The 12,962-nt window shown below is 41.0% G+C and overlaps 1 protein-coding gene across 1 annotated transcript in view; it reads right to left on the bottom strand.

The window, feature by feature from the left end:
* Positions 1-12,962, bottom strand: part of prex2 (phosphatidylinositol-3,4,5-trisphosphate-dependent Rac exchange factor 2) — a 90,008-nt gene that overhangs the window by 32,717 nt on the left and 44,329 nt on the right. The window contains exons 20-25 of the mRNA XM_053342633.1: positions 11,483-11,619; positions 9,771-9,888; positions 8,959-9,143; positions 6,066-6,227; positions 2,464-2,686; positions 2,174-2,381 (exon numbers count right to left, since the gene is read on the bottom strand). Of these exons, the coding sequence (XP_053198608.1) occupies positions 2,174-2,381; positions 2,464-2,686; positions 6,066-6,227; positions 8,959-9,143; positions 9,771-9,888; positions 11,483-11,619 (1,033 nt within the window). The remainder of the gene's footprint in view (positions 1-2,173; positions 2,382-2,463; positions 2,687-6,065; positions 6,228-8,958; positions 9,144-9,770; positions 9,889-11,482; positions 11,620-12,962) is intronic.

Below are 12,962 nucleotides of genomic sequence, written 5' to 3'. Positions count from 1 at the left end.
CAAGAGATCTCTTAATTTCTCACAGGAAGCCCTTTAACCCACTTTGACACATTAAACCATTAGACATCACTCGCTTGCAATGCATCTATAACTTTGGTGCATCTGCATTAGCTCCAAAGCTCCACATCAAGCTGTTTCATGTCAGGATATTTGCATAATGCTTTAATCCATAACAAGATAAAAAAAATTGCAGGACTCTACAACGCTTAATTATGTGCACGGAATAACAAAATTATATGAAAATGGAGGAGAAAAGTAGCTGGTGGGGGAGCGAGTGGGGGATCAAGTCCTGGAAGTCCAGGAAGGGAGGAGGTCCTGATATGAAGCACATCACCGGCACGTCCTCACACAGCTGTGACCCCTTGTATGTGGCCTCCGAGACAAAAGTTCACAGGTCATTGCCTCGAAATGGATTCCTCGAAGGTCGGCCAAAAACTTATGCAACATCATCATATGTCGGGTCGTTTTGTTTTTCTAAATTACTTAGAAAGAGGATATTTCTAATCTCAGATGAATGTACCGGTACCATTGACTTCCTCTTTTAACTTAGGTTTGGGAGTGGAAGTTAGAGGAGTTGAGGGGAGGCGGTTGCACACAACAGATCCCTTATAAATATGGCTACTATATGGCAACTTCAGTTCATTATTACATCATTATAGTCACACCCAATGCAGAGAGAGGAAGAGAGCCTGAGAGTGAAGGATGTCTGTGTGCAGACAGCAAGACATAAAGGAAATGACAAAGGACAAAGACACAAAACCAGGAGAGCTGGGCAAGGGAGAGCAGGTGTGGGTGAAAAATAAAAGCAGTGATGACCCCAGGCCGGTCAGCTAAAGGGTTAATATGCAAACACACCCACAGAGGTCAGCGCAATGCTTCCAGACTGCAGCTACGAGCAACACAACCCATATCAGTTCAGCTTCTTTGAAACACTCACAGCTACACTCACAGCTCACTCTTAACAGGCTCCTGAAGAAGTGTGTATGTGTGCACATGTTCGGTCATTATCCTCTCACTAGCCATGTCTCGGACCATCTGAATTCACGCAGATGTGACTGCACTAATTGGCACTGACAGGAGCATGACAACATTTGTCCAGACTCAGTCATTAAGAGTCCTGCTGTGGACTCGACTCATTATGACCACAGTGAGGTGACAGCTCTGCTCCATCTAGAGACTTTTAATGTCATTCCCTGAATGCTGCCGCCTACGTCCAGATCAAATCAATCAAATCATCATCTAAAAAAATCATAACACACACATCTATTGTAATCTGTCAGCTGTCCACCAATAATTACCAACTGCTGCAGGGAAAATGTAGAAAACTTCCTGTCTTAATATATCTTCTTAAGAATGAGATACTTCACTGTATATGTGTGTATGTCTATACTATGCATGCATATATCAGCCGTCCATTGTTAGTGAACGACATTCCCAGAGGGCACCTGGTCTAATCGCACACCCGGTACTTCATTAGGATTGGATTTCCTTTTTGGGGGAGGGGGTCAGAACTTGAGCAGTGTTTCCCATTTCCTTTTTGTAGCCTCCTGTGCTTCCAAACAATGAACCCGCCAAGCATGCCAGGAAACACTGGTCTAACACACACACACACACGCACCATATCAGGGTCCTGAGCATAAATGAAGCGTGTGCATACCTTCAAAATATGGTTAAAAAAAGCACCAAAAATGTTTTTCACCCCCTCCTCGCTCTCTCTTTCTCTCTCTCTCTCTCTCTGTCTTTCTCTCACACACACGCGCACACACAGGTGCTAGAGTAATGACCAAAATGCATGCCCGCCAAGTGCCAGATGCAGCACTTTGACCAAGCAGGCTGCTAAAGTTACAGCTTGTTATGCGAAGCAATCTGGTTTCAAAAGAAATCTGATCAAATGGAATCACTGAGAGCCCTTCTCTTCCCTTCATAAACAAAAAGTGATTTGAAGTGTAAAAAAAAAATCTGTTTCACCCTTTGTTTGTGAGGAATATGTTAGAACAGATCATTCTAAAATTCAGAGAATTGGATGAAACAAACTGTCGTATGGGAATGACTGCGAGAAACAAGAAAGCATGTGTTTATGTTTGCAAATTTGACCACTTGAACCTCTAAAAGCATGACTGCGCAGATACAGGTGTATTGTATATCATATGTGTGTGCGTGTATAGCTACTTACTCATGAATATGGGCACCGTGTGTCTCCATCTCCTTCACAACAGTGGTGAGTTTGTGGAGAAGCTTCTGATAAGCATCCAGGGTGAGTAGGTCTTCTTCTCTGAGCAGAAAGCGAAGGCCGTGGCCCTCCGTCCTGCCCAGGCTATGACCTGATGGAGCAGCCATTGAGGTGATGGTGTGCTGGACATTAACCATGGGGCTCAATTTACCTGATGGAACACATAAATAAATATCAGGCATAAAAGCACCAAGTCAGCATCTGAAATTTCAAACCAGATGTTGCTAACTCACCCTGCTCAGCACTGCTACGCCCTCCCTTCTCCAGTGTGTTCTTCCTGTTGTCCAGCTGCACACCGAAGGCACTACCCAGAGACGAGGTGGTCTTGGGGTAAGACACCTCCATCACATTGATATGACAGTTTGTGGGGCAGAAGTCGCTGCTGTGGAGGGGGGAAACTTTGCCCTTCGCCTGCTTGAAGGTCGGCCATGCCCTGTTCTTCAATACCCGAGCAAACTGAGACAAGAACAACAAAGATACAGATGATTTAGAGATAAAAATGTTTCCGTTTAATGTGATTGGTAAAGTGAAATATAGGTAGAGATTTTGCATATGTAGTAAGGAATATTTGCACTACAATAGCACTTACTGCAGGTAAGTGTCTTGGTATAACACTATATAATGTAAAACTAACTTCCTGCATTTTGGAGGAACTTTTTCATAATTCACTCCAGCATTCCTATTGGCAGTGTGAATGCAAAGAGAAGAAAAAAGTCCTTGAAAGTATGTAGTTCTCAGAGTAGGTCCCCAGTGAGTAGTTCCCCTGAGGGAGTCCCCAGAACAGTTTGGTCCGAAAATGCCTTTAGTTCGAGGGTGTGAGCAGATGACTTGCCAAATGTTAACTGTTTGTAAAAGCCAAGGTTAAAGTGATGCATCAGAGGGTAGCAAGTTTGCCACAGTACCTTAAAAAGGGAAGAAAACAAGATAAGGATGTTTACTGGAAGATGCAGTTCTGACAATAACCCTGGTGTGAGAAAGTGTAGAAATCTATCAGAAGTGAAGCTGTGATTCGACTTTCAACTCCCTGTTCCCAGCAGATGGATATAGAGGCAGAATTCCTCCAGGAAAGACACACTGATAAGTAATAAACAAAGTGGCAACTGTTACACCAATTAGCCAGAGTCAAATCTTCTAAGGGGGACGGAGTGCTCTAACTTTCTGTGACGGACGTGGCTACCACTATAAGAATGACTGTTTGACTGGTTTGTCTAACACAGGCACTCTGATTCCAGAATAAAGCTCTGAAATATGATCCCATTTTGCCATGACACACAGAAATAAAAGGCCCTACGTAAAACACACAACAGAATCTGTCAACTAAATATACTGTTTTGTTTTACATATATGACATCTGGCACTGGAAAAGAAGCCTAAACATCCATTACTGCACAGTTTCTAACATTCCTCCTTTTATATGTGACAGCTCAAATATTTAACCCAAATCAAAGATCCAGGACAGACACACAACATCCTCATTACTCACATATGTGAAGAATTCCAGACCTCCAACATCATTTGTCAGTCAAAGCCTTGGAAGAAGTTTTTTTTTATTTGAATCACATCATCATGATGAAAGCCTGCATTATTTTACTACATGTGATTTGATTTGTAAATTTAACATCTCCAAGTATGTATGGTCATGTTTCAAATGTTTCATCATGGAGTGCAGGTGTTTTTTCTCTCCCTTCTGGCAATGAGAGTGATTAGAAAAATGCTATTGACGTGCTTACATCAAAGACTCCACCGTAGCCTCTTCTGTTGCTACTGTTGTGTCTGTAAAGCCAAAAATGATTTCACTATCAGAATTTTATCCATTCATTACTAAATTATTTTATCCAGAGAAGAGTTAGCAGAGAGATGACCAGAAATTAGTTGCATGGCCACTGAAGTCTCTAATGTGCATGCTCTCTCCATAGAGCATGTGCAGTATACATTCATGTGGCTTGTGGGGGAATGTTGCCACCGACACCAGATTTAAAACTGTATATTGTGAAACACAGAAGACTTCCCAGAGAGACATTTAGTCTATTCCAAGACTAGACTTGTTTCTCAATGGATATGTTCTCATCTTGTCTTTAGCCTAGGACTAGTCTTAATCTTTGTCTGGATCAGAGAAGTTTACCTGGTGGTGATATGCTTAATCAGCATTGTGTGAACTTGTTTGGCAAAGGCTTGAATGTAAAAGACATACATTTATATGTAAAAGTTTCACAGTGCAGGCTTCAATAAAACTATGCTAAACTATTCTCAGATAAGTTAACAGAAAACGCATCTTATATATACTGTTAAATGAGTGCAAATATCCTCCGGGTGTGGGTTAATGCTATATATGAAAATATGAATACTCTGCTCTACCTAACCCCACTATGCTGACAAAATTCCTCTAGGTGCTATGTGATAGCATCTCCATGTAAAACACAATATACAGAGAGCCTCAAGGATTGCTTGGATTCAGTAGAGTTGCTACAGAATATCACAAACACATTTTTTCTCGGCAACATTTGGTTGCACTCTCTTTGAACCCCCAGTCACAGGGCCTGCATCCTGTCTTGGCTTTTACACAGCAGACGTTATGAGCAGGCTCAGTTTTTAGCAACTTGGGCTGTCAAGCAACATAAGCATAACATAATGTATATGCTAACTAAAGAACTTAAGCCAAACATTTCTCCTCAGTTATCTCAGATAGCTGAAGGATGGAGCTCCTGCTCCAAGCGAGCTGATATGGTCCAGATGGACAATGAGTTGACCTCCTCTGAAGAGCAAAATGTCTCACCACATATCCTGTCTGTCTCTAGAGGTTTGGGAGTTCTTATTTCCAGGCCTGAGGTTACCATCTCTCTGTTCAGTCTTTCTGTCCCTCTATTTATGTCAATTCTCCTTTTTTTATTCTTCCACTATCTACATTGTTTGTTCTCTCTGTCATTCTTCCTCTTGCCCCCCACCCACCCACCCCCTCCTTTCTCTCTAGGGGTCTGAGGAGGAATGCTCCAATGCAGGATGGATCTTACAAAACAAAAGTCCTCGTTGTGGCTGTGCAGTGCTATTTATAAATGACTGGTAATTAATCCAAGACCCACTCTAATGTCGAGTCAGATCTTTTCCGATTTCTCTCTCACACACACTTGCACGCACACGGATGTTTTGCCTATAGACACATGCTTACAGATGTGAATGAAAACTGATGAGAAGGCATGGTTTTGTCAACAAACAGCTGTAACTTAATTACAAGCAAAGGGTATGATAATACTACATATTGCACACATATTCACAAAGTCATTGACAAGTTCACAAGTCAATGCCAGACTTCTTGGCCAAGTATTTCTTCCACTTGCAGACCAATTGGAGCTGATTTTATTTTTGCACAAGAAACAGCATTCAGACATTGCTGTTCTAGATTAACTGTTGGTGTGACGATGATGCCAGTGCAGTGGAAAATAAAGCATCCACCAAAGACATTAATTCCTTCTCAGTACATACTCTTTACTTGCCCATGTGTTTTATGAAGGAGATTCTATTTAATCGCAGCTAGTGTGCAATGGGGATCGCTATAAAGTCCTATCACCGTGCATGTATTCTGAATTGGTTAAATTTGATTTCCATTCTTTTCTTCTAAGAGCAAAACCACAGCAAAAAATGTGTAAAAGAGGTATTTCTTCACCAGCTGCATCCTGTTTCTACTATTGTCAGTCTACAGATAATTGCAGAAGACAGAGTTGATTGCTTTGTAAAACTATACATATGTAGTGGAGAGAAATACCATACAGATCACTGATAATGGGCTTCTATTAAAATTAGTCTAATTTTGTCATCAGAGCATGCAACACAGTGTATTTACCTTCCTGTAGTTGGTAATTCGTCGGTTGATGTGCTCCACCCTTTCACCACACATGGCACTGAAGCGTACCTGCAGCTCCTCTGGGATCACATCACAGCTTGAACTCAACTTGCTGCACATCTGCACCAGCGTGTCATCATTACGCGCCAACGCCTCCAGGATCTGGTCAGAGAGAGGGCAAACAAAGACAGGCATGATTAACTGATATGCAAATGCTTCTAAAATCCCCTTTTTGCAGCAACTAATGGGATGTAAACAGATGACCAAGCTTTGAAGATTTGGCTGGAGGGCTGATTTCTCTACAGCATTTCATAAGCAGCTAAACTCTAATATCTAGCAAATTTCCATATGCTATTCGTGAATCCATGGAGATTAAATCCAGATTTTGATACATATGCTGTACGTATGTAGGCTCCAACTTTCCATAACTGTCAAGAAGAGACAGAGCAGAAGATGAACCCAGATGCAGGAGCAGCAGGAACAGAATATTTTATTATAGCTGGAGTGCTGGCAAAGAAAAACTGAACAGAACTGATCAACACAAAACAAACAGCACAAACTGAACAAAAGACCCAACAAGACTGAACTCAAAAACAAAATTTATATACAAACTGAACCAATGAAACAATAAGGAACAGGTGGCAAGGCACAAAGGCAGGCTGTGAGCTGACACAGGGAGCAGAGCAGGAATGAGACTGAATGCAGGGCAGGTGTGGAGGGAAGAACAGGCTGGAGAAAACAAGAAAAATCACAAAAGGCAATAGCTGCTCTGGGCTGAGGATAAATCAAAAGCAGAACTTCCATCCATGAGCCAAATAAAAGTCCACAATAACCACGTCCTCTTCATATATAAACAGTCATTTATTAAACTGTCTTAAGTAAGTGCACAAGTCACACTGAGCAAACACAGCAAATAAACTTCAAGTGGAATGACCTGCATTTAAAAACAAAAATAGGACTGACAGACAACTGTTGCTCTGAGTTTCTGTTTATTTTTGCACATAGTTTCTACCAAGGTCATTGTGTAGCAAGTAATACTCCTCAATCACATCTCCTTAAGAAAATATCTATTGTGAAACTAAACTTCAGTTTTAACTTCAAGGACACACTGTCACTCAGTCCAGTTAAAAAAACAGGGGAAAGGCATCAGGTGGACTGGTGGAGGGAGCCAGACTGGGATAGAACCATTGCAAGATCAGAGATTAGGTATCAAGAGGAAGACAGACACAGATCTCTGAGCTGTCTTAAGGAGATGCCCAGTGGAGGAGGAGGAGAGGGAAAAGAATAAGATGAAATTTAACAGCAGGAAGAGACTGAAGCATAAGAAAACCCCATGTGCTCCGACAGCACAGACAATATTAAAATCCATCATTACACGGATCTCAGAGGATAATGTGGACGGCTGGGGCAGATGTTTATAATAATACTAAATTTACTTTCACTTTGGAAGAATCTGGAAACAGCTTGCAGTCGGAGGAGATATGACAAGTTCTATTTTTGTGAATGTCATAGGGTTTCATTTATGATGATGCTTTTAAAGACTTAAGAACACAAGGGGTGTAAATCTAGATCAGTTTAAGACATGAGCACAACTTGTGATCTCTGATAATTTACCACGATCAAGAGAGATGTTCATCACAGAATTTGACAGCAAGATGCCACAATTCATGTTTTTCCTTTTCCACACCAGCATGTGTGCATCTATCTCTGAGTGAATCTTCTTTTTCCTCTATGCCATCTTAAATCAATAATGATCATTCTGTGAACATCACCGCTGGGATGTAAAAAGCATGCACTTAACACAGCTGGGAACTAACATGACTAAAATAAAGCTGTCAGTTTAAACTAGTATTAAGGGCCTCAGTGTCACAGCAAGAAAGCTGCTTGCGGTATGAGTTCTGTCTCTAATGAAGACAAAAAATGATGAGGGGTTTGTGTGATCAATTAAAACAAAGTCCCTCTTAATTATCAGTCTGAATCTGTTTGATAACCACCCCTACTGAGATTGAGACCACCAAATGTCCAAACAAAAATATATAAAGAAATACAACAACTTTCAGTTTGTACAGCTCCTCTGTAGCCTCGTGAGCCACAGAAGGACTGAGGTGCTGAACACTCAGTTCTCAATTCTGCTTTTGTTTTTGGGTCCTCTCTCTTCATTTTCCAACCACAGCCACATTTGCCTAAAATAAAAGTTGCATAAAGTCAAGGCAAACAACATTTTTGCCTAATAAAGTCTGATAAAAATGATTATCATTACTTGATCAGGACATTCCTTTGAGGCAGAACAATGCAGGATTTTCCCCTTACGGGCTCCTGGGGTTTATTAGGTTTTGCCCAGAGCTGACCGATACTCCTGTGTTGTATAGTTTATTTTATTTAAGTTAATTTAAGAATATGTTTCATGTAAGTATAATCTCAAATGGAGGAGAGAAAACACATTTTGTGCTTTAATGATTCCCAAGAAATTCAAAATCAAATGACCACAAAATACAGTAATTGCTACACAGTTAAACTGCGGCCTGCATCACACAGTTTGTAAACCAGCTTCAGCCTGAACAATAAACTGAATTTACTGTATTACTGACATTGCTCTTTTCAATACATACGTAGTCTAAATCTCACATAATTAAGCTGAAATCTGCCTGACCACTTAGCCTAAAATCCAATCAAGCAGTCCAGAATATTTTACTGGTGAAACTGTAATTAATCCTACCAAACATAATAAGCAAACCAGAATTAGAAACAATCATGTAGTGGTATATTTAAAAATACTTATACAATAAATTGTGCCATAACTGTGACAATATATTGTGATATAGATTCGAGATGATATTGTTCAATCCTACATTCCTCCCAACCAAATTCAGATCTAAATGAATGGACATAATACCTTGGCAGTGAGGCTGAAAAATCCCTTGGGCTCGACCATCTTCTCCATCACATGGCACTTGATGCCAGCTGTGCTGTCGTACTCGTAGACTACTCCGTACTCCAGGTGGACGTTGTCTACTGTCAGGCTGACATGGTCTTTCTTGCCGTCAATGATGGCTATCGTGTTGAATTTGTCCATTACCTCTGAGATTGTAGACATACAGAGGAACAAAGAGATAGCAATTAAAATGATTTTTGTTAACTTGAATAAAAATATGGCAGTACACATTCATAAAAGTATGTGCTAATTACATACTAAACAATCCCTATCATTATCACAAAATGGTTTCAATAGAAGTGTTTTCATCATCACACACCCGGCACTGTAGGAGGCCTCAGACCACCAAATCTGCAGTTCATTTTGGAGGAAGACCCTTTACTCATGGCTCCGAAAATGATGAGCAATTCCAAGAGCATTAAGTTAACCGGGCCTATGCTAACGCAATGACTTAACACAGCAGTAAATCCTCCTCCAGAGCTGTTTGCTATGAAGGGAATTGCTTTCCTGTTTAACTTTCTCATTGGGATCCATAAATTGTAGGGGGGAATTAACACTTGAGGAGCCACAGAAAACGGCTGTTCTCAGGCTAACACACTCCAGATGAAGCTATTTGGAGCGGAGTCTGACTTGTTAACTGGAGAAGGCAACAAGGTTTGTGTTTCTGTGAACAAGCCTGTGTTACATCCACAGACACCTCAAGCTGAATTTCTTTTTCCCAAATGGGTAATTCCCATGTAGTTCCATCTGTATATGTGTGCATGTGTGGTCACCTTCTACTTTGCACTCAAAGCCGTCTCCGTTCTCCTCAGGGGTGGGTTTCTGGTTTGTTTTCTGGTTGTCCTCCTGCGCGCTTTCACTGTTGTTGTACACCCACTTAATAGTATCTTGCTGCATTGGAATATAATAATGGATATGATTCAGAAATGTGTTGAAAAAGCAACAATTAAAAAAAAAGAAGTTTTATCTATAAATGTTTTTTTTTTAATGTATACTTTTAATTTATACTGAACTGTAAAATGTCAGTGTATTTTCATAGCATTAAATCCACTGGAACTATTACAGTCACACATCAACTGTCAAAACAAATCACTCTCCTCTAGTGTCCTTGTTAACAGGTGGCATTTCTGCTAGATACAGTAGATGAGGAAATTAGAAAATATATAACTATGAACACACAGAACCCTGGTATGCGTGTACACAAGCTGAGGTTTGGGTATGATGCTGCATGATTCCGCCCAGATATGGTGTACAGTGTCACCATTGGGTTGGCAGACCATACAGTGAAAAGCCTTCACAAACATATGGAAACATGGTACTTGGTGAGACTGCGAAAGCAAACCCATGCCAATCTCATCAACCCACTCTAGCATGCAACACAGCCCTTTGTGTGTGTGTGTGTCAGTGTGTTTGTCTATCTGTGTCTGCTCTCTCCTCTCCACACCCATGCCCACAGTGGGTTTCCTGCCAATGTTACATGCTGTGCCTGCCTACTGGTCTGTGGTCTTCTACTGTACAACTACAACACACACACACAGACACACAGACAAAGACACACACACACACACACACACAAAAAAAGACAGAGAAAGAGGAGGCGGTTCACCCATGGCCATACTTGATGTGAACCAGATCTCCAGTAGTGTTGGAAACCTGTGGTGCTTAATTAAGCCTTAAGTCCCAATGAGGCTCAATTATAGTGACACACTAGACTAACTCAGACCATTCACACACCCTTGGGTTTCTATTTTCACACAACTTTCCCACCTTCAACAGGTGGACTGAGTTCTCCTCATATAATTGTCTGCTGTCAACCACTCTCCCAGAAAAAAAGAAAAACTGGCAGGGCTATCCCCTTTGCCTCCAACAAACTTCCCTCCAGTGCTCGCTCCCATCCCAAGCCCCAGCCACCCCCAGATCCTTTCCCACCTCTCTTTGCAGTCTGCCAGTCTCCCACAGCAGGCCCACCACTGTGAGCCAGGGGTCAGCACTGGAGGAGCCAAAACTACTATTATTTCTGTGTAATGACCCAAGACAAGGAAAGAGGGAGTCGGCGAGAGAAACAGAAAGAGAGATATGAAGGTAAATGGGAGCTATGACGCCTCTCTGGTAAGTTGCTTCTCACGGTCAACCAATCCTTGTTTCCCCCTCTTATCTGTTGTTTTGTTCTTCAACAATCTCACAGAGTTTTACTACTTCAAATAGCATTACATAACTAACAGATCAATCGTCAGACAGTAAAACTCAAGATTATTTGAACTCTCTTAAAGTGAAGTCATGGGAGATGAAAGTGTGACCTCCGGTAAGGAATCATTATAAGGCCAAGGCAAACATAATTGCACATAAGAATTTGTATTTTCTTTAAGGACTGTTTCTAAGGACTTATTCATTTTTCAGTTTCATGCCACTGCTCAGTTTATTCAGTTATTATTGTAAAAGCATGTTTTGAGAGCTGCATTGTCCCATTTTGACTTTCACATCTTACCTGTGTGGGTCGCCTGTACTTCCTGCATGCAGTGACATGAGCAATGACGCTGGCATGGCTCTCCTTGCTTACATTGATGCCGTTCACCTTGATGATGCACTGACCTGGGTGGAGACCGGCAATGGCTGCCACCGTGCCTGGCGTGAGACAGAGAGAGAAAGAAGAGATGTCAAGGGCAAAAACTACTGCACATGCACACATCCAGGTGCGAGGCGCAAGTCACATCTTCCATATCCTGTACACAAAATTGGGTTGAACAACATTGTTGTTGTATTTACAACTTTGTTTCCTGTTTTTGCAGCTCAGGAGGAGTGTGAGAGAGAGCGTGGAGAGGAGGGAAATTGTTTATCTGGGGTAAATGAGTGCGTCTCTGAGGGATGTGATTCAGAGCGTAAGAGAGCTTCAAGGTTTACAGCTATCAGAAGGAAGTGCGTGGCAGACTAAATATTCCTCCTGTTTTCATAGCTCTTTAAACCATGCATACCTCACATTGCAATAAACACAATCTGTATTTCTCTACATTAGTGTTGCAAGAATGAAATTACTACTGCTTTTATTGTCTTTTAAATGGGTATATCTACAGGAAAAAATGTACTGCATTAAACAATAATACAAAAAGACATGAATTAGTACTGTAGAAGACACACGCCCCTGATATTGTATTTTTGGGAAACTCTTCATATTGTGTCTGTATGCATGTCAATGTTTGCTTTTTTAGGTTATTTATTTCCAATAAAATGAGACAGTTCAAGCATCAGTGGTAAAAGCTGCCTCAGGGAACAAGACTAAGCGCCTACGGGTACGCTAGCAGCTCTATGATGCTGAATAGTCACGGCAGTTCTTTGAGCCAAATGCTAACGTCAGCAGGCTAATGGGCTGACAATGACAATACTAATATTGTGATATTTAGCACTTGTAATGTTTATCATGTTTGGCATATTAGTTTAGAGTTTAGTGTTAGAATTGCTAATTAGCACTGAACAAAAAGTACAGCTATGACTAATGCAATTAGTTTGCAGGTATTTGGTCATTCACCAAAGTACTAGACAAATCAAATGTTTTACTATATGATATATATATAATGATGGTGCTAGATGAAAATACAAGGGATCACCCAAGTACAATTCATCCTAAGGGGGGCATTCAATTCCAATGAAGCTATTGTACTCAAAACCACAAATTGCCCTAAACTCATGGTGACGCTATTGGGAAAGTAAGAGGATCACCATATAGGAGACCTCTGGGAACCATGAATGCCTGTATAAAATGTCAAGGCAATCCATCATGTAGATGTTGGGATATTTAAGTTTCAACCCAAGCGGTGGATCAAATGACTGGCGAGCACAGCTGAAGTTAGTACTACAAAATTCATCAAGAAAAATGATGAAAAAATCTCAAAGAAGAGCAGCATTAAAGCACCACAGGAATGACGGCTTATCACAAAGGACAGTGACAATGTCAAATAATGAGAATATAGTGA

Source organism: Scomber japonicus, chromosome 21, assembly GCF_027409825.1.
Source record: "Scomber japonicus isolate fScoJap1 chromosome 21, fScoJap1.pri, whole genome shotgun sequence".
Taxonomy (NCBI): Eukaryota; Metazoa; Chordata; class Actinopteri; order Scombriformes; family Scombridae; genus Scomber; species Scomber japonicus.
The sequence above is the reverse complement of the archived record's forward strand: the minus strand, read 5'-3'. Positions and strand labels throughout refer to the sequence as shown.